The 22405-nt window shown below is 37.7% G+C and overlaps 2 protein-coding genes across 7 annotated transcripts; both read right to left on the bottom strand.

The window, feature by feature from the left end:
• Window positions 1-494: 494 nt before the first annotated feature.
• LOC135112854 (zinc finger and SCAN domain-containing protein 22-like) lies at window positions 495-22257 on the bottom strand. Of its 3 annotated transcripts, none has more exons than XM_064027750.1 (2): window positions 22099-22257; window positions 495-5779 (listed from the first exon to the last, which is right to left on the bottom strand). In XM_064027750.1, exon 2 carries the CDS (start codon window positions 5713-5715, stop codon window positions 4093-4095), a length of 1623 nt encoding a protein of 540 aa, XP_063883820.1. In that variant the 5' UTR covers window positions 5716-5779; window positions 22099-22257; the 3' UTR covers window positions 495-4092. The 3 variants fall into 3 exon arrangements, with proteins under 3 accessions (XP_063883820.1, XP_063883822.1, XP_063883821.1); XM_064027752.1 differs by lacking the exon at window positions 22099-22257 and adding an exon at window positions 21442-21856; XM_064027751.1 differs by lacking the exon at window positions 22099-22257 and adding an exon at window positions 6192-7029.
• LOC135112855 (zinc finger protein 91-like) lies at window positions 11157-22046 on the bottom strand. Of its 4 annotated transcripts, none has more exons than XM_064027753.1 (2): window positions 21892-22046; window positions 11157-13249 (listed from the first exon to the last, which is right to left on the bottom strand). In XM_064027753.1, the coding sequence occupies exon 2, from the start codon at window positions 13169-13171 to the stop codon at window positions 11861-11863; it is 1311 nt and encodes a 436-aa protein (XP_063883823.1). In that variant the 5' UTR covers window positions 13172-13249; window positions 21892-22046; the 3' UTR covers window positions 11157-11860. The 4 variants fall into 4 exon arrangements, with proteins under 4 accessions (XP_063883823.1, XP_063883825.1, XP_063883826.1 ...); XM_064027755.1 differs by lacking the exon at window positions 21892-22046 and adding an exon at window positions 21216-21567; XM_064027756.1 differs by lacking the exon at window positions 21892-22046 and adding an exon at window positions 20808-20831.
• Window positions 22258-22405: the final 148 nt, after the last annotated feature.

The raw sequence follows: 22405 nt of genomic DNA, 5'->3' as shown, positions 1-22405 counted from the left end.
TTTGCGTGGACAGCCCATCATGAAAGTAATTATGTCATATAACACAACGGCACACTATCACTGATCTCTAGTACTACAGGCGAACTTACTCATAATCCATCCATGTCTCACCTGCGACTAATATGCCATCCTGGGGTACTTTCATTTTAAGTTCTCATAAGCCAAAGAACCTAACTTTTTCTCTATGAAGAGCTAGCTACCCCTAACCGCTCTCTTCCTTTACTTCTAAGATAAGAGATATTTCCACTTGACTACTCACTCAATTTGCAGTGCTTCTAGCCTTGATTATTTACATTGATTGCAAGGCCAATGACATTTACTTCGCTTTCGTCTTACAGTGCACAAACTTTGAAACTGAGAGAGAGAGAGAGAGAGAGAGAGAGAGAGAGAGAGAGAGAGAGAGAGAGAGAGAGAGAGAGAGAGACTCACTGATACAATAAAATTAATACACATTTCTACAAGTACTGTGTTAACAACTTGGTAGGATATGGGAATTTTTTGGTATGATTGTTTTCAAATTTATTGTGATTGATAATTACATGTCATGATACATACAATGATTCATTATGAACATGGTACTAAGCAGAATCTGGGAATTTTATCCAATAGCAGCAGTTCCATGTTAAGACCTTGATAAAGATTAAATTGCTTAATGCCTCCAAACACATACACGTTGCACACTAGAGATTCGTCTATTACTGCCACTATACAGGACAAACGGAAATGCAAACCCTTATTACAGGATGAAGTAGCAAAGATGCACACTTCACGGGGCCTCAAACATCACCCATGCCACTCTGACCATCAGCCACTCCAATTGTCCACAATGAATACATTACTGAACTTGAACATGCAAAACTTAGAGAGAGAGAGAGAGAGAGAGAGAGAGAGAGAGAGAGAGAGAGAGAGAGAGAGAGAGAGAGAGAGAGAGAGAGAGAGAGAATGTAATAACATCATTGTCAATAAACAGGTAATGCATATATGAACTCTCCCTTTGTTATATAGTGTGCATCTTTGGGTGCAAAGTAAAAGCATAACTATTTGATTGCAAAGGAAAATTATCTGTTTTAAGATTAATGAAAGTATATTTGAAAAAAAAAAAAAAAAAAAAAGTGATAATATAAAAGTTTATAAGGAAGAACAACTAATCTACAACACATCTCATACAAATTGCTCTACAGCAGTAATGATCTAGTACAACGGACAGTCAGTAATCCAACCCCACCAGCAGTAAACCTTTGAGGAGCACACCTCATGTTTTAAGTAAATATAATGTCAATGAGTTCATATGAAATAATCTAATACCCAAAAATAAGAAAACATAATGTAAGCCACAGCAATTGTCCATAATTTCTCTCTTTAAAAACTTTATATAGTTGTGCAACTGCTTAATCTTAATACTGTCCATCAGTGGTAGTTATATTCCCTCCCCCTTATATCTCTTTCTCCGCCCACTAAAGACCCTACAGCCATGCCACTGTGTTGGATATGTACAACAGTACGATATTTCTCTGAGGGCTGTGGTGCATACTCTAACATACTATGTGAACCCCATCTGTTCTTGCCTGGTTTAAATTTAAGCATGTGATTCTGCAAATATTTTTGAGAAAATAATACAAATGGTGGAATTCTCTGCAAAACACTGCAGTTAATTGCTACATAAAATGAAAGATGATTGCACTCTGCTGCTAAATTAAGATGATACAGAAAACATTAACAAAATCTGGAGGTGATCTGACTCAAGTGTTTGTTGCCCTTTGTCCTGGGACAGAAATTGTGTGACAACTCACCATTTGAAACATACAAAAAAATATTCACATTTCTTTTCATAATGAAATTTTATCAAATAAAATATCATAATACTTTCTCTTGCATTAAAGTAAATGTCACAGGCAATATTAATACATCATACACAGTACTTATATATATTACAATATAAAGTACGTATTAACTGTTCCCCTGAAATTAATTGCTTGGGAGAACTCCTTTTAGTTATGTTTAAAAATTCCTTAATTACACTGGATACAATCCTGAGAATTTGAATTAGTGGTCAGGATTACACATTCCTGTAATAACTAAGACAGATGTAAACATGAAGTGTCTTAATCAATCACACATGAACTTCTATCAAATTTCTTTGACCTACTATGCCAGTCCCTTTCTTCACCAGTGCCTTAATCAATAAAACATGAACCTTCACCATATCTCTTTAATCCTCCAGGCCAGTGCATTTCTTAGCCAGTCACTTATTTAATATTTAATTTACTTGCACCTACTTTTTTCTTTTTAATTTTAAAGTTTTGAATGAAATCTAGATATTAAAGTTCATTACAAATAATTTCAAATATTTTCACAAGCCATGATTTTCCTTGCATAAATCATCACTAAGGATTTCACAATCTAACGCACACTGCATATATGAGCATTTGAATAATGGCTTGACTACAATAATCATACTCAGGTTATAATCCACAGGTCTGATCCACACATAAGCTACACTTCTATACTCTCCTTGGAACAAAATTTTCTCTGACAGAACAACCTTATACCCAACTCAATAACATGCATCTTTGAATACCACAGAAAATTAAGATCAGACAGATGAAAGTTTTATGTGCCTTGTATTCTCATATGGTGCAGGTAAAATCTCCTCAAAAGCAAAGGTGATGTGAAAACTTATAACTAGGAGTAAGTTTTCAGGCAAACATTTCAACACTAACCCCAAAATTAATACTTCAGTGTTCTGTTTCCTAAAAAAATATCAGACATGTTGCCATTTTCTATGATTTTCATGAAATATAAACACTCGGTTGCACTTCCACAGTCCTGGTAGAGAAAGGAATCTTCTAGCCTTACATGTGCCGATTACTGTTAAAACCCTTTTCCATTAACATTTTAAACATATTAATCATACATGATTGAGTGTTATCAAACTTCCTTATTAGGTGCACTTAAGTGTGATGTGATGCTACTTCAAGCACCTGATCATTCAAGAATAAAATTGCACCCTTTTATTTCACATAATGGAATGAAGAACAGGCATATACATTCTACCACTGTACTAATATGACTTCACTTGATCCTCAAAAAATTAATCAACTACCTTGGAATGATTCATGGTGTGGAAGACCTGAAGAATTCTCTTTACCAGGAATGTTGTGCAACATTTTGTCTTTTTAAAACAAGAACTGAATTTTAACACAAGCATAAGTGTGTGTGTGTGTGTGTGTGTGTGTGTGTGTGTGTGTGTGTGTGTGTGTGTGTGTGTGTGTGTGTGTGTGCACGTGTGTGTGTGTGTGTGTGTATGTGTGTGAGAAGAAGTTCCAATCTCATATCTTGTAATTCAGTTAGCACATAAATATTTTACAAACAAAGAATAATTTTGTTCGGTTTAATTTTTGCTCCAATACCAGTCATCAGCCAGGAATGTTGGGCAGCTGATCTTCAGGTGACACTGACATTCCATCTTGCCACTGCCTCTAAAGTAGTACTTGCCACACAGTGCACTTCAGCTTTGTTATGTGCGATGCAACTGAGCACCACAGCAGCAATAAGTGCATGTGAACCAATAATAATAATACAAGGTGTGAGCACCAGCAATTAACAAGAAGAGTACCCTCTCTAGATCAACTAACTTATAATTCAATACAAAAGTATAGGATTTATTGAACTGGAAGTTTAGTTCATTAAAAGTAAAACATATTAATGACTTACAACATAAACTTTTAAAATAAGAATAATAATGTTATCAAATAACTTGCACTTATGGGATACTGTGATATTTTCATATTTTGAGGAACACCCATTGGCACAAGAATGCTTACTTTTAGAAGCCTATCAATCAACTTTATCATTTTAAAAGTATATTTCATAGTCTAATTTCTAACAGGCACCAAATTACAAGTAGAGAATTCCAGTACTTCTAAAATAAACAATATAATTAAAACTATAAGTTTAAACATGGTAGCAGCAAAACTTCTCTTATAAAAAATTGTACACTTACATTTTAATATGATACAACTCATGAACTTTACTGAGCACAAAATAGTAAAGATGATACCGACCTTGAAACACATGAATTCTGTGCACTCACTAGTACTGCCTGGGATACCACATCTGCACACCATCCCGTGTTATCAGCTGGTGGGTCACTTGTGTCTGGGGATCATGGGACACTATTTGAATAGGGACTTCAGGATGAAGAGTCACCAGCTGAACCCCTCCAGCTGCTGCTGCTTGTTGTTCTGCTTCTTCAGGAGAAACGATAGTCAGTGCAGTTGCGTCTTCGATGTGGATCTCATGAGTGGCATGCTGCAGATGCTCATGCTGCAGTTGGTGGTGTTGGAGTTCATCAGCATGCTGCTCCAGTGGTTCATGCTGAAGCTCTGTCTCCTCCACTATTTTCTCTATTTTAAGTGGGTCAATTATGGCCTCTGGAATTATCTCTTCAGACTGATCTTCACTGATTTCATCTAAAGGAACTTCTTCTGGCTCCAACTCTCCATCAATGTCTTCCTCCTCTTCATCAAAATCCTCCTGCTTGAAGTACTTCCTTGGTCTTCCCCTCTTACCACGACCTCTCTTGCGGGGTCGTCCCCTAGGTCGTCCTTTCCTCTTCTGGACATACTTTCTGCCACTACCTGGTTTGGGCCCTGGTTTCTTAGCATCAGGGCGGCGGGGTGCTCTAGGCTTCTTGGAAACTTCCTTACCACAGTACTTTTCCTTGTGTACAGTCAAGCTTTCTTTGTATTTGAAAGCCTTGTCACATGAATCACACTTGAATGGACGTGACTTGGAATGCACTTTCATGTGTTTGTCCAGAGCTGAACTAAAGAAGAATGCCTTGCTACACTTCTCGCATTGGAAAGGCTTCTGCCCTGTGTGCTTTTTCTTGTGCGTTGAGAGGGATGATGAGTGTGTAAATGCAGCTTCACAAAGATCACACTTCCAAGGCTTTTCTCCAGTGTGCACTCTGAAGTGGTTTTTAAGCTGCTGAGCAGTAATGAAGGCATGATTGCACTCCTGACAGACATACGGCTTCTCGCCAGTATGTGTTCTCATGTGCGCAGGTAAGTGTGAAGATCTGGCAAATGTCTTCCCACATATGCCACACATGTATGGCCGTTCACCAGTGTGAAGTCGCTTGTGCATCCGGAGGTTGGAGCGCTGTGCGAATGCCAAGCCGCACTCACCACACACAAAAGGCCTCTCGCCAGTGTGGGTGCGTAGGTGGTCCCGTAAGGTGGCATTGCAGGACACAGTCTTGCCACACTCAGGACAGGGCACACGCTCTCCGCCACTCTGACGCACCCGAGATTTGGGCTGCTTCACAATCAACAATGGGTCAGGTGTGGATGCAGGCGGAGGCTTGGTGACCGGTGCTGGAGTAGTGACTGCCTGCACTTGGACTTGAAGGTTGCCATACTGAGCCTGAACTTGCTGATTAAACTGGCGTGCAATATCTGGGCTGCCAAGCTCTACCTGGACAGCTGGTCCACTGGTGATGAGTTGACCAACACCATCAGGGCTGTAATTATACCAGGCCAAACCAGTAACCCCAGTAACACCTGCCACAGACCCAACGGTGTTTACACCACTCACGTTGTTCAAGGCCTGGACTCCTGTCACACCAGCTACACCCTGCACAGTGCCAACAGCTGCTACATGAGTCACCCCTGTGGCTCCTGATGTAACAATGTGCTCCAAGTTCTCCATCTGCCCGGGGGTTGATAGCAGTCTTCCTTACAGGCAGCCACTGCTGTCTACACCAACATGGCTCCTGGAACAAAACAAAAGAATGGGTTAAGAGCAGGGTCACTGTATATTCACTTAATGCTAGCTGGTACACAAAATCCTTACCATTAAGTATCAATAAAAGTTGATACTTCATAATGATCCTCTGAAATGTTAGTGCCATATGCTGAAGAAAAGAAAAGCTTACACAAACTCAACTTAATTGCATCGTTTCATCAGTATGCCAGCAATTTATTTTTCTCTTGCTATCATATTTATAACCCTGGTATTTCAACAACACATCAGCAATCTCTTTTAGGACAAAAAACTAATACAAAAATCTTTATAAAATCCTGAAGAACTTACAGCTAAATCTTGCAGCATCTTGGGTAGCTCAGATTTCTACTATTTTCTTACTATCATATAAAACAAATTCATAGTGGTGTAAGGCAGTTTACCTATGAAGTGTGGTGGCAAGTTGAACCATAATCACAATTCTTGCACTGAGGTGGATGTGAGCTGTGGTCTTCACACTACTGCACAGCCAGTGTCAAGGTGCCTCTAAGTCATACACACCCACACCCAGCAGCAGCAGTGAACACATTACAACAAAGCCTCATAACACACTTGGATATTTTAAATATTGCATCAGAAACCTATCATCACAACACTATCATCAGTCTAAGATACAGCCTGTTTAGTGAGGTCATAAGGGGAGGACGCTATACTAAAGAAATTTCAAGAAAATTATCACCAGCAAAGCATTTCTGGTTTGTCCAAATCAACTACACCATGGGCAAATTTGTCTTCCAGTTTATGTCCACTTCAGTTCCCATGAGAGTCCTTACAAATCTGTTTTGTAAGTTTTGCCAAATTAATCTCAAATAAGCATGCTTAAACTGTCTATTATTTGCTTGGTTATTTGAAACATATTGGGAGCTCTGCCATGCAGCCTTGCAAAGAGGGGATGACTTATGAAGAAGGAAATCACGATCAGCTTGGCTGATCTTGATGGAACACGTAATAACTGTATCATTGTCCTGCTATGGTTATCTGCTTCTAGCATGATCTTCAACAATACCTAAGTAAATTATTTTTCATTCCTATGAGATTTTTCTGTATTATAAGAGAAAAACTGAACTCAAAACTTTGCACACACGTTCTTTTAAAACTTAAATTACTTGTAAGTATGTTAAAGCTTCTTTTTCATTCAATCAATTTTGAAGTTTAAAAACTTTCTGACAAGCATAAAATTGCACATTAAATGTTAAATGAAAATAGTGTTTTGCAATTTTAATAATGTTGCAAAAAAGAACAATGGATAAAGGAAGGCACCTATAATCAACTCATTGTACCAATATCAGTGCTTGGATTTCAATAAAACTAATTCAAAGTTTAAACTGTGGTTGTCAAAGACCAATCTTGAAGGAAAAAAAAGAAAAAGAAAATAAATAAATGATAAAATAAATATAAATAAATAAATAAATAAATGAATAAAAACATAATAATACTAATAATAAAAGTATTGAAAATTAAATTTTGTTTCTTATAATGAACAAAATACCAACCAGAAAAGATAGATTTTTAAGGGTTACGACTGATTTTCTTGGTCTCATACGAGCAAAACTTTAATCACAATTCAACAATTTTTCCTAAGAACTAAACTGAGTTCAGTGTCCTCCCCTTTACAAATCTGCACAGCTCTACCTTCATTTCCTGACATACCTCTCCAAGACAAATATTGCTGTAGAAAATAACCAATATGAGATTTAAAAAACACTTCCGTAGAAACTGCACAATTCAGATAAAACAGGCTCTCAACAAGCACAATATTTAGTGAACTCAATAAGCAACAGATAATGACTTTACTTCATGGTCCAGTCCTTTGGTTGAAGGTGAAAAACAGTCTATGTACACACATTGATAAATGTGCTGCAGAACATGCAATATAACTAAAGTTAATGGATCCTACAGATGATACAAAAATATACAGAATACTATGAGAATCAGACTTGATAGACTTCTTTATGTCTTTAAGGCTATATTATGCTATCAAGGAAACACACTGCAAACCACAAATAATTCTTATATAGATCTTTCAGTTAATTGTGGAATTTCAAAATTACTTTCATAACTATATTTGCAAGTAAAGTATTCAGTATTGAGAGAGAGAGAGAGAGAGAGAGAGAGAGAGAGAGAGAGAGAGAGAGAGAGAGAGAGAGAGAGAGAGAGAGAGAAACACTGGATTTCCTTTTTTTGTCTGGTATATATATATATATATATATATATATATATATATATATATATATATATATATATATATATATATATATAGTGGATCCTCAGTTCTCAAACTTAATTTGTTCTTATATGCTGTCTGAAATCCGAAATGTTCAGAAAGTGAAACTACTTTTCCCAAGATGGCCATTCCACATCTCCAGCTCAGAAATTATTCATCCAGATTGGACATAATGAATTGACTTTGTGACACAAACTCATCATAAGATATTGTTTAGACCATGCAGATACAGGAGGGTACGTGACAATGCATGGTCGTTTTAACATACAACTCCAATAATGCACTAAAATTTTAATAAATATTTAAATATTTATTAAATGACAAACCAAAAAGTAGCATAATGAACTTGCCACTAGTGTAAGCACTGGAATTTTTAATACAAATTTAATTGGAATAACAAACCAATGTGAGCATTGAAATTTTAATAAAAATTTCATCAGAATAACAATATAAAACGTGCAAGTCTAACTCACCACCTATGAAAGCTGCTGCTCACCTATCCACTACCTGTCCCTTACTCCCTTTATTCCTTTCCTCTCCCTTCTTTTGTCTTGTCTCAAACCTCCCCCATGTCACCTCCCCTCCTAATTATCTGTCAGAGATAAGGGACAAGAGAGTGAAATCTCTTCTCTCTCTCTCTCTCTTTTCCCCTCATTCATTTTGTCGTTTTCATAATTTCTCACTCTTTCTCACTTTCATATGTGTAATTCCATTTTCATTCTCAGTCTCATTCTATTCAGCAATCCTTAGGATTGTTCTTACTTTCATGGAGAGAGAGAGAGAGAGAGAGAGAGAGAGAGAGAGAGAGAGAGAGAGAGAGAGAGAGAGAGAGAGAGAGAGAGAGAGAGAGAGAGAGAGAGTGCTCCGACTTGGGTGGGATTTACTGTGTGTATAAGCATGATGCCAACAGTAGGTAAATGTGACAAATACTTGTTAAAGCAACATGAAACTTGGTGATAATGTATGAAACTTGGGATGGTAAGAATCTAGGACTAAGTGCAAAACTTGGGAAGGTATTGCACATATTTATGTTATCTCAAGAGTAGTAGTGTAAATGTGCTCATTTTATGTATTTAAAAAAAAAATGTGAAATTTTTATATTATTTTCTGGTTCCCTTGAACTAATTAATTATTTTTGATAGGTTCTTCAGTCACCATAATGCACATTTGCTATAATGAGTCCTACATTGGAATGAATCATGTTCATTGTCGTAAACCCTACAGTATTCTCTTTGTCCTTGATCTAGTGTGGCAAGCCTTACAGAATGACACACAGGAGCAACCCTCTCACTGGCAAAATGAAGGTGATCGTAACACTTAGATATCTTGCTACTTAAAAAATGCAGTCATGCAGTAGTGATGGTGTTATTCATCAAGAGCCACAAGAGGCTTGGGATTACTCCTGATTCACGAAAACTGTTTGTTTACATTGAGGCTCTTCAATGGGTTCACATTTACCTTATTTCAAAGACTAAATTACTGTCTTACCCAATGTCTCTCCTCCAAATACATAAAAATTATGGAAATACTTATAGAAACTATAAATTAGTAATAAACAGCAGTTTTTGCTTTCTTTTTGTATTTAAAATTAAGTAACTGTTTGAGAGCCAAATTATGATAGTTGCCTCGTGAGGCAACTGAGTTCAAAATCTCATCTGAAAACTGATTTGTTTGAAAATGGAGGCATTCGGTAAGCGAGATTCCACAATATATATATACATATATATATATATATATATATATATATATATATATATATATATATATATATATATATATATATATATATATATCAGTCAAAACTATGTATGTTAGTCAAAACCCGGAATCAGTCAAAACTAGTTTTAACTAAACCCGGAATCAGTCAAAACTAGTTTTAACTAAACCTGGAATCAGTCAAAACTAGTTTTAACTAGGTATTTTCAATGTGTTGGTGAACAACTAGTATTACCTAGGCAAAACTAGTTATACCTTAATGTGTTTGATATAACTAGAAATATCAAAGTTTAACTAGTTAAATCTAGTTTTATCTGATCGTGTAAGTTAAAACTAGATTCAACAACGGTACTGAATGTCAAAAGTAGGTGAGGGATATGACCACTCGTTTGAGTACCATTTTTGGGGAACTTAAACATAACATCCCCATCTAACCTAACCTAATGCTACTTATACATATAAATGTTTTCCCCGGCACTACACCAGTTTCACTTTTAGTCTAACCTAGTTAGGTTAGGTTAGATGGGGATGTTATGTTTGAGTTCCCCAAAAATGGTACTCAAACGAGCAATGGTATTCAAACGAGTGGTCATATCCCTCACCTACTTTTGACATTCAGTACCATTGTTGAATCTAGTTTTAACTTACACGATCAGATAAAACTAGATTTAACTAGTTAAACTTTGATATTTCTAGTTATATCAAACACATTAAGGTATAACTAGTTTTGCCTAGGTAATACTAGTTGTTCACCAACACATTGAAAATACCTAGTTAAAACTAGTTTTGACTTATTCCGGGTTTTGACTGTAACATATAAATATATATATATATATATATATATATATATATATATATATATATATATATATATATATATAATGATTAATTTAATAAAGGCACATTGCATGGGATTGTCCGTGAAACAAAGTTGTACATACATAACTCTGCACATGAGGAAGACACTTGTTTTGATTGATCTCAAGTCTGTCCATCAAAATACATGGTTTCCCAGACATGAGAAACAAAAACACATGACAGTATGATCAATGCCTTGCAGATGTGGCCTTTACTTTCTTACCAAGAGGTTTCATTAATGTGTAAGGTAACAACTACTATATAAAATACAAACAAATGATCAAACAGGAAAGTAGGGTATGCAATTAAAGAAATATATCACTGCATGTTCTCAAAGATTCTGAGATTTGTACACCTCAAACCTCCTTGAGCCATGTTGTAAGTACAATAGAGCACCTTTAGGATGTCCAAGTGTCTTAAGTTGCTTCTACTGTTGCTATAACTACCTGCAGTAATAATAATTATGATGGACAAAATGAATGGCGATATTCATACTAGCCTTGCATGATGGGAACTCATGTGAACATTCTAGGTAACTATTATAAGATCCTTAAATTTTACATTTTATTTGGTCAAATGAGAAATTACATATTTGAATTTTTGAACAATATTTTATTTATACTGGAAATATTAAATTCTCAACAGTTGGCATTGTACATTGATAACATGTTCAAAGAACATTGTAATATACATAAGCATACATGGGACATTATTTTCTTACCTGTCCAAGAGCTCTTAATTTAGATCTAAACATAACATGTAATGTTTGGTATAAAATATTTATTCTTCATAGAAATCTTAATACTAAAATAACTGTCCTCAGCTAGTTTCACAATGCAATATTTCATACCAACAATTATGAAGCATCTTGTCAAAAATTTATTTCTATAATGACAGTAAAAACCAACCCAGTTCTACAAAATTCAACCACAATGAGAATGCCAGGACTACTACTCCATGCATTGTGAAGCTCTCTGGGATATACACAAGCAATTAGTAGTCTTGTAGAAAAATAATATTAAGACATAAAACCATTTCTCCTCTCAAGAACATAAGAATAATCCATGTAATGAATGGTCAATCTATTCACTGTCATTTTAACTTCACTTGAATTAAATATGTCTAAAATCTTTATAGTGTTCTCAGTGCACCAACAGTGCTACATCTTAAGTAGGATGGCTGAACTATCAACCCACAGTGATGGTTTGCCTTATTAAGCAGATTCCCAACAATGGACATTTGAAACTCACACCACTAATATTGCTGCTTGGGAAACCACAAAGTATGGGATCCATCTCTCTCTACATATGCTTCTTGAGGCAACTGGTGTTGGGTAAGGCTGCATCCTCCCTCATGCAATGCAGCCATTGCCACTGCTGCTTCCTGGTGTAGGTTTGAGGTCTCATCCAAGCTTGCAGTGGCAGTGGCTACAGATACAACCTCTTCTGATGGCACCATTTCATGATGGATAATGTGATTTTCTTGTGGCAAAGCATCTGGAACAATGGTCTCATGTTGATGCATGTGGTTTTGCATATGTATAGGGTCCCCATGTATGTCTGGATGCTCAACCTCCATAGAATCTACATCCACAACAACAGTGGGTACCTCCTCCATTTCCTGCTTGGTCTCCACTGGGATGCTTTGTGTTTCTTCACCACTTTCAGCATGAACTTCGGCCTTGACTATCGTCATGTCTTCCTCTTTAGGTTCCACAAGGTCATCTTCAGCTGCAGGGTTCTTTCTCCTGCCCCGTTTGGCATACCGACCCTTCTTTTTGGGTCTTCCCCGAGGCCGACCCGTTGGCTTTTTTCTGTATGACTTGCGGCCACTACCAAGGGGTCTTCCTCGCTTTCTCTTCTCTCCAGTGCATCTTTTCTTATGTGAAGAGAGTGATGAGCTGTGTGTGAAGGCAGTCTGGCAGTACTCACATACAAAAGGTTTCTCTCCGGTGTGGGTGCGTGCATGGTTCTTAAGAGCTTGAGCAGAGGCAAACGAATGCTCACACAGTTCACAGGAATATGGTCTCTCACCAGTGTGTACCCTCATATGACCTGGTAAGTGAGAACTACGGGAAAATGTCTTGCCACAGATACCACACATATAAGGCCTTTCTCCAGTATGGACACGTTTGTGTAATCTCCAGTTTGACCGCTGAGCAAAGGACATTCCACATTCAGTACAGACAAAGGGCCTCTCACCTGTATGCAGCCTCATGTGGTCTCTTAGGTTTGCATTACAAGAAAAGGTTTTACCGCACTGATCACATGGCACACGTTCACCATTTGTTGTTCTTGCTCGTGGCTTTGGTAGTTTTGGAGTGACAGGTGGCTCAGGTGTAGGTGGGGCAGGTGGAGGCTGAGGTTGGTGGGCTACTATGATCTGCTGTGGCTGTGCCGGCACAGCCTGGAGGTTACCATATTGTAGCTGGACTTGTTGGCTGATTTGTCTTGCAATGTCAACACTCCCTAGTTCTACTTGAACAGGAGCATTTGCGGTGATAAGGCCTTCAACTGTGTTGTAGTTGCACCACATCAAGCTCGAGGAATTTTGTGTTGGCTCCATCCTTACTGCCTATGTCACCTCCGGAAGTACAAATCTTGGAGGAGCTGCTGCACAGATGTCACCTTGCCACAAACATATCTGGAAAGAGAATTTCACAATATTATTATCTTTTTTTCTCTTGGTAAGTTGCATTTAATGACTATCGAGAGTGGTGATCATGCATTAATGTAAAGATTATTGATGCTTCCCCATAAGTCTGACTGAGAGAGGCTCTATGTCCACGGCAGACATTTCACTAAGGGATATATAAGACAAGAGTAAAGTGAAATGTTTTATTCCAGTTCTGTTTCACAAGCATGGGATATCAGGTTGTTTTCTGATGCTGGCTTCCAATATGCTCATTCAGCAATAATTGTTGACACATGGTGAATCTCCTTTCAAGGCCAGTACTCCTCTCACTTCATCTGCAAAATTAAATCAGCAAAGCTTGTTTCTGTTAAATTGTTAACTTAGCAGCTATTACTCAAAGCCGAATCTCTACTTTATAACTAGTCTGGCACGGCAAGGAATCAGGAGCTTCGAGCAGTATTCATGTTATGGCTATGCATCCTGTCTTTCAAACAACCCAGATACCCCTCACTTAAAACAGCAAAGTGAAAACTGCCAATGGTACATACCTCACTCTGCTAACTGCATACATCTTCCTCATTCGTAGTATTAAAATGATATGACTTCAGAGGCTGTGACCTGGGTTGCTGGAAACAGGACGCTTTACATATGCCAAAACTAAATAACAAAAATAAGGTGAAGAAACAATATTCATTTACACAGATTCAAAACACAAATGCTTTCTTTGATCTCATTTCCATTATAACCACAAGGTTGAAAAGTTGTTAAGTGGTTTTTAGCTGTGGTGAGAGGCTTTTATTAGAAGACTATGAGGCCGTTATTCCTCTTGTATTCACCTTGTATGACAGATGACAAGTTATTATTTACCATTTTTCTATTCAATATTTTGAAGCACAGCTCAGAAACCATGTATAATCAATTATCATTCTACAACAATGAGACAATATCATTAACTGCCATGCACTTCACTTTTACAACAAAATTGAAACTGTTATGGGGATTATATCGAGTCACAAAACTAAAGGATTAAGAAGGCACTTATACTTCATGCTGTTCCACATGGACAAACAAACATCTGTTATTAGTGAAGCAAAAAATCGTTCATAACTTGAGTACAATTTATTTCTCTATATGCTCATTTTAAATTCTATTTGAAGTACATCAATAAGTACATGTACTTTGTGTGAAAGGGCCTTAAAGAGCACTTCAAATGAACTAATCATGAATCAACACTTGTGAAACATCTGTCCAAAGCAAGACAAATTTATTCCATTTGTATATACAAATTACGAGATCAATAATGCTAGATTAAACACTTGTGTTGTCTTGCACGAGCCCACATTTCTCACACAAGGCTAAAATTCAAAGACAGTAAAAAGTCATATATATATATATATATATATATATATATATATATATATATATATATATATATATATATATATATATATATATATGAATAAAAAAAAAAAAAAAAAAAAAAAAAGATTCTGAATTATAGAGTCCTTTTCCCTCGTTTATGCAATCATCTCACTGCACTGAATACCACACAATCTGTGTATTTGACATCACCAATGAAATGTGACCATGACAAAAGGTAAAATAAATAAATAAATAAATAAATAATAAAAAAAAGCAAAAATACCAAAGTTTAATTCATCATTAAATGCAACCCTGTATAGTGTAATAAAATAACATATTAGCTGGCTTTTGAGGCTTATATAGGAAGTCACTGCCTCCAGTAAAAACAAATTCACCCATATTCACTAAGCATATGTAAACACAGCTGTACATCACAGATGCTGCCAAATCATGTGTAAGAATCTATGCTGCCAAACTGTACATGTAAGAAACTGAATCGTTCTGCAAACATCAGCATCTAACAATGTAAGCAATATGGCACCAAAAGTGGTATGCAATAGTAATTAACCAAATCACACTTTCTTGCTCTGTACTGAACCCTTCACTACAGTACTTGCTATTGGGCACAGGCCAGTAGACTACAGGAGCATAGTGTATCCTTAACCATGACCTGGTACAGAATATGCCAGTGCAGCTTGTTCAAATCAGATACCAACATGAAAGAATAACTACTGAGGGTCTCCCAAATCCAGCCATCCCTTGGTTGTTGGAATAAGCTGTTAAACTTAATTTTTGTCTCCACCTTCCTTTTTCTTCCCAGCTCAACCTATAATTGCCTTGCTACTTGGGGAATGAACCTCACAGTCCTTAGAGACAAATGTTGCTGTTACTTTCCTTAACCTGCCTTGCAGATAAAATGGGATTTCATTCTCGTGGTTTTGATATTGTAGGTGATATTATTTGAAAAATTTTGCACCCTTTCCTTGGTGAGTCTTGTGCCACGGGAAGTGAGTCCACAACACCACCACCACACAGATAATTCACTGACAACTCATTATTGCTCACTTCTCTGATAACTGTCTTTGTATGTCCTTGCTTACACTGACTATCAAAAAAAAAAAAGCCCACAATCTAGAGAGAGAGAGAGAGAGAGAGAGAGAGAGAGAGAGAGAGAGAGAGAGAGAGAGAGAGAGAGAGAGAGAGAGAGAGAGAGAGAGAGAGAGAGAGAGAGAGAGAGAGAGAGAGAGAGAACAAAGGGTGGGAAAAGAATATCAAGCATGACTGACAACTCCAATAGCCAAGAGAAGACAAGATCAGGAAAACAAAATAAATAAAAAAAAAAAAAATAATAAATAAATAAATAAACAAATAAAAATAAAAATAAACAAAAAATAAATGTATTAAATAAATAAATATAAATAAATTAATTAATTAAAAAATAAAAATAAAATAAATAAAAATAAATGAAATAAATCTAAAAAAAAAAAAAATAAATAAAAAATAAATAAATAATGGAAAGCAGAGCCAAATTCATGAACAAAGTGGGCATCTTAAGTTCTGAGTGGTGACTGTGTTGCAAGAATCACCTCAAGGCAGGCATTCCCTCCCTCTTTTGATTAGCAGGCTTTTGCCATCTTTCAATTTAAGTCAAGACAATTTCCCTTCCATTGTATTTCTTTAAATACTTGTCCTAAAACTGAAAAGGGAACTACAAGATGCATTTGTTCTTTTGCCTTACTACAGCCAACTTCTCTTGAAAGAGAACATAACTGCAGCTATTACACAATACCAATGGAGAAAGATGGCAAGATGCATGTAAGAGTGGGTCTTCACTCTGCATCCTGGAAACAGGAGACTGATTGGATTCAACTTTAACTATTCAATTTTTGATGGCTGAATTCGTACAACAAATTCCAAATTAGCTTACTTATAATATCTAAAAAAAAATTACACATTAACAGTGAGGGCTATGTTCACATTATCATTAACCTCCAGGATTTTGTTTCATAGTGCAGTGTAGCCTTGGGTCACAAACGCCTGCCTCTAATCACGAACAAATTTTCAGAACAAAAATATCCCAAGTGATGAACACATATGCCAACAATTGGGGCGTTTGCAATGATCCGAGTTGCCGGTGGTCGCCTGCTGTTTTAATGCAGGGCTCAGTATACACTCCCACACTTCTCTGGAGATACACATTCTAAAATCATCTCTTGTGAAACATCTTGATATACTGTATCTATATGCTACAAAACATTAATTGCAAGTATTTATCCCAACAGTATCCATGGGATTTGGTGATACACACTCTACAGAAGATATCATAAACTAAATACTTCCAACTAGGTTCAAAATGCTTTCACATTTATTTCTAGTATACTGCTACATATTTAGTTTTAAGAATTTTTTCACTGGTTTCTACAGGGACCAATGTTTTATTGGGCAAATCTTGAAAAGAACTGACCAGGTATTACTTGTACTGCTGAGATGAAAGAACTGGCCAATATCAGACATGAGGATGTCTTGGAAAAAAAAAAAAAAAAAAAAAAAAAAACTGGGGGGAGAGGGAAACAAGTTTACGGTGTTGTGGCCTATGCACATGCTGTGGTTGACTGAACAAACATTTCAAGAAAGAAGAACCAAGGTGTGAAAGAATGGGTTGTACATGTATTTCTAAAGAAGAAAGCAGCAAATCAGAAGATGCCAGGAGACATGATGTCAACAGACAATTTTCACCTGCATCCTCCTAAGATCTGACATCAAAACATGGTTGTTTCTCTTTATATGTGTCTGAATTTATAAAGTTTTATATCAATTGTGTAACCTAATTAGATAAACTAATATTACATAGAGAGAAAAAAAAAAGAGGCATTCATCCCAAGAGGATACCTGAGATAACGTGCATAATATTTAGCTTGTTTTGCCATACTTCTTGCTCTCTACTTGATGATGGTAGTTAAAAATGTTCTGAATATTTCATTTGTTGATTTGATAACACAAACAGATTTTTTCCAGCATACCGAGTTTTTGTGTAAAATTAAGTCAGCTGGTGAAAATGGCAGTTTTCCCAGACCAGTGCAAAAGCCCCAATAATGTCGGGTGACAAGCTGGGAGCATCAGCAGGAGAGCGTCAAGCCTGGACAAATCCCAGCAACTGGCTGCTAGCAGCAGTCACCACATTTGGTATAAAAAAAAGCAGGATGATGTTAACACATGGGTTGCTAAAACTGGAGAACCTGAATGCAGAACATCAACAAACATGGATCCAAACAGCTTCAGACTACAATGTACAGCTCCTGCTTATGCCCTGATAAAAGAAAAGACATCATGTTCCTGGAGTTATCCTTGGCTCAATCAGAAGGATGTATTTATTACAAGTTGCTGAGAGCTGAGATTAGAGAATCCCCAGACTCTAAATGAATGGTTTGTCTGGACAGACAAATTCCAGCACTTGCTGCAACTTGTGACACCACAGAGTGAGAGTGTCTGAGTGTTGAAGCCTGAGTTGGGTAGTTGACACAAGAGGAGAATTTAGCTTCAAGTGGTGAGCACGGAAAATTCTAATGAGAGAGAGAGAGAGAGAGAGAGAGAGAGAGAGAGAGAGAGAGAGAGAGAGAGAGAGAGAGAGAGAGAGAGAGAGAGAGAGAGAGAGAGAGAGAGAGAGAGAGAGAGAGAGCTCTTGTCCACATGAAACTGCAGTACTACTCACCAGTTTTGGTGGTTTTTGTCTATAATTTATATGCTTAGTATTGTTTTATCTTTTGTTTATGATTTTTATTTTTGTGTATAAACTTCTGCACAAAGTATTATAATAAGAGTTTAAACAAGCAATCACCTGGGATCCAGGAACTGATTACTCAATTTTTACATAGATTCCTAAAGGGAAAAATAGTTTTGGTTAACAAATTGTCTTCAGGAACTATTTTGTTCCACTGTAACTTTGTTATGATATATGTGGAGAGAATGATCAGTTCTTAAAGGATGAATAGGTACTGAAATATTCACAATTCATATCCACAAATTTTACAACTAAAAATATGAAAAGTTGAAATTAATTTAATCACTAATAGAATCCCTTGCTCTTACTCCTCTATCCCTCAATGTCCAATTCTCTTAATTCCTTTCCCCATTTTCTTGCCAGGCATGTATTTACTCTGAAGACAAGACTCATCAGCCTTTCCTTAGTAGATCAATCTAATAGTTGCAATTACAAGTGAAATGATTGCATACAACAGTAAACAAGAATCAGCTTATTCCAAACATTTGTAATCATAACAATCAATGCCTTGAGGTATTTTTCAAAAGTAATCTTCACATTAGGCATATATGCCTAATGTTTAAACCAATCAGCTTAAGGTGATGCCACATAGCCTGAACACTCCTGTCAATGACGAGTTGTGTCTAATGCTGAACCACAACCATCAAACTCTGGGGTATTTCCTCTTTCCCCATGCAATGTTTGGATGACCTGAGGAAAAACCAAGACTAGCATGCTTGTAATTCTGCTTCATGAGCTAACAAAGGTGGATTTCCTTGAGTGCGTGTCTTTTAAAATGGTTCAGCAAATCTGTACAAACAGATGAGCATGCAAATGACAGTGAAGGTTACAGACAATCCTGGTATCCAGGTTGGTATGAACAAATACTGGCATAAAAATCCTTGAAATAAAGAATAATTAAGTCCCCAATGAAATATTGCCTCCTACAGTGCATTCCATTTCTCTACCTATATGCTGGTTAACACTGCAGCACTGAAACAATCTTCCTGACAGTGGCAATCACAGTTAGCAGGATGCAGCAATGTATGCAGCATTTATGGACACAGAATATATATGATTAAGTGGATAGGGAAGCCCTTTGGGATATTCTTAAAATGCATTATGCCAAAGGACAATTGTTGGAAGGAATTCAGGCTTTTTCCAGAGATGTGAGAGCATGTGTGATGGAGGAGGAAGAGCCTGGAGGGACAGGGATGTGTGATGCCACTATGCTTGTTTAGTATATTTTATGCATGACTATTGGCTGTAGGAAGGAAGTTAAAGCAGGAAATGTTAGAGCAAGACTGAAACACAATGAAGTGGGATGGGCTGTATATATATATATATATATATATATATATATATATATATATATATATATATATATATATATATATATACATATATATATTATAGTAGTATGTCTGTTTACAGAAGACACATCTTACTAGCAGAGAATGAGAGGAAACTTCAGTGGTAGACCAGTGAGATAGACACTGAAGGTGAATATTGGGAAAAGTAAGGTGAGTGTTTAAGAGGTAAGTGGTATGATTTGAGGACTTTAGAAGTGTGCCAACTATAGGAAGGAATAAGATGGTTGTGGGAAGAGAGTGGATGAGGTGTGCAAGTTTGAGTATCTGGTAACATTGGTTCATAAACATGGCGGGATGGAAGAAGATACAAGAGAGATTATGAAAGATATGTGTCACTTACAAAAAATCATGAGAGGAAATCTGTCTATAAATATAAAAGGAGGTTTTAAGGAAAAGCATTCGTCTGCAACACTGATGTATGGTTCAGAGGTTCGGATGTGGCACAGGGCACAGCAAACAAGAATTTGTGCTGTGGAAATTAATCACCCAAGAGGAGCATATCACATGACTAGATGGGAGTGTGAAAGCAGTTAAAGCATGAATGAGAGATGAGTGCGAGAGGAAGTGGTGTAAATTGTGGAGTGGTGGAATGGATGAAAAAGAACACACTAGCCATATCAAGCGGGTGAAGAGTACGGTTTTTAAAGAAACTGTACGTGAGTGAATATAAGTGGTGATAGGAGAGGAAGGCTGTTTGGAAGAATAAAGGAGTACATATGTGAAAGAACTATTAGTAGAGGCTAAGCACTTGAACAAGCATGGAATGAATGTTTGGAGGCTCTTCTGCCGTGTCCATCCTGGGAGTGGGGGGGGTCACTCCCAGGGAAAGCAAGGCACTAGACTTATCAATTCATTATTAAACACATTATACAAAACTAATAGTAATAAATAAATGATAGATAAATAACAAATAAAGAGAGAGAGAGAGAGAGAGAGAGAGAGAGAGAGAGAGAGAGAGAGAGAGAGAGAGAGAGAGAGAGAGAGAGAGAGAGAGAGAGAGAGAGAGAGAGAGAGAGCTAAAATGTTAAATATTTGTGCCTCCAAAAAACAAGACAATGAGGAACAAAGGAAATACCTGAATTGGTACTTCTGTCTTCCAAGAAAAATCACTGATAAGATACTCAGACCTTACAAATGTCAGTATCTTAATGGCACATATTGGCACACCCTCTCTCTTCAATTATCTCTTGGTTATTGGTGTACAATGCCTGACAAGTGCATGAGGATGCTGACACTCCTGTCTTTGAGGGAAACTTAAGCTTGAGATGTCAATGGCTTCACCTTAGAAGGGAGATAAGGCAACCCTAAAGAGTGTTATGTTTAACTTGTTGGATGAACCACTGAGCCAAGGTGAACTTCATCAATAAGTTCCCAATGCACACACTAAACATGAGCTTCAGGAGTCCTTACAAAAAGCTACAAATTACTCACCAGTCTTATATAATGCCTGTTTAAAACCTCCTTAATACAGCGTGATACCCACCGATACCTGGTCAGATGAGAAATGTTTTCCTACATGTTCGAGATAACGGAGCAGCAAATACAAAGCAGGTAACACTGGGCATTGAGACAAATGAGCACTGACATGCCAATGACCAAAAACATTTATTTATGACTTGGTGTGGCAGGGCTCTGGGGGCTGGGCGGGCTGGCGGCCTGCCCATGTGCGGCCCCAGCTGTGACAGATTCACGTCAGGCAAAGTCAATACCTGTGTCTGAAAGAAGCACCACATGCACCTCAGTGGGTGCCTGTGTGACCCACAGCCGCTGCCGACACCGTCCGTGCCTCGCCGCCATGCTCGTGCCCGTGCGGCATCCCATGTGCCTCTCAACAAGTGAGACCCATTCAAACCCTGGAGGGCCGTGGGGCGTCGCGCCCCTTCCCTCCTTGGGTGGGGCGGGGCGGGGTGGACCCTGCCGCCCACCACACGCGTCTAGGAATAATCAAGCATCTCATGGCAACTCAACATATAAATTTACAACAGTTAACCTACAATACACGCTGCACGATTATTTATCTCTATATGACAACTTTCTTCGTCAGTTTCCCACGAAACAATTTCCCCAGCCTGGCCCACGGGTGGCCGCCCCGCGCACCACGGCCGCCAGCCCGCAGGCCGCCAACAATAACCTAAACTTGCACAAAACATAAAAGGCACCTCGCACGTTCAACTGCAGCTGAGTGTGGGCGAGATAAAGGTAACTGCTAACAGGCGAGTGTCTGGCGAGGTGTGGCGTCTGTGGCGCAAGGGTGGCCGCGGGCCGCCACCACACGCCTCACGCCCTGTGTGGGGCCGCCCCTCCGCCCACGCCCGCCACACACACCCCATAGGTACTAGCAAGGTGGCCCTAGCTTGTCTACTCACCTAGCACAGGAAGAACGCGGCAGGAAGGGAGATTATGGAGGTAACTTTGCCCGTCGATGGGAGTAGTCGGAAGCCTCTCTGTTTACTGCAAAGTTGCCACTATTGTCTTATAAAAAGATACTAAAATATAAAGACACCTCTGAGAATATTGATAAGTATCTGATAAATACAAATATATTTCATTGATATAATTCCAATGTTTTTATATATTTTTTAATTGGTATCATGGTCAAAATAGGCAAGAATAGTGTTGGGGACAAAGGCCTTGGCGCCATCTTGTGGCACGAGATGGCAACGCGAGGTTCCA

This window comes from Scylla paramamosain, chromosome 24, assembly GCF_035594125.1.
Source record: "Scylla paramamosain isolate STU-SP2022 chromosome 24, ASM3559412v1, whole genome shotgun sequence".
Classification (NCBI taxonomy): domain Eukaryota; kingdom Metazoa; phylum Arthropoda; class Malacostraca; order Decapoda; family Portunidae; genus Scylla; species Scylla paramamosain.
This window is presented reverse-complemented; position numbering and strand designations above follow the sequence as displayed.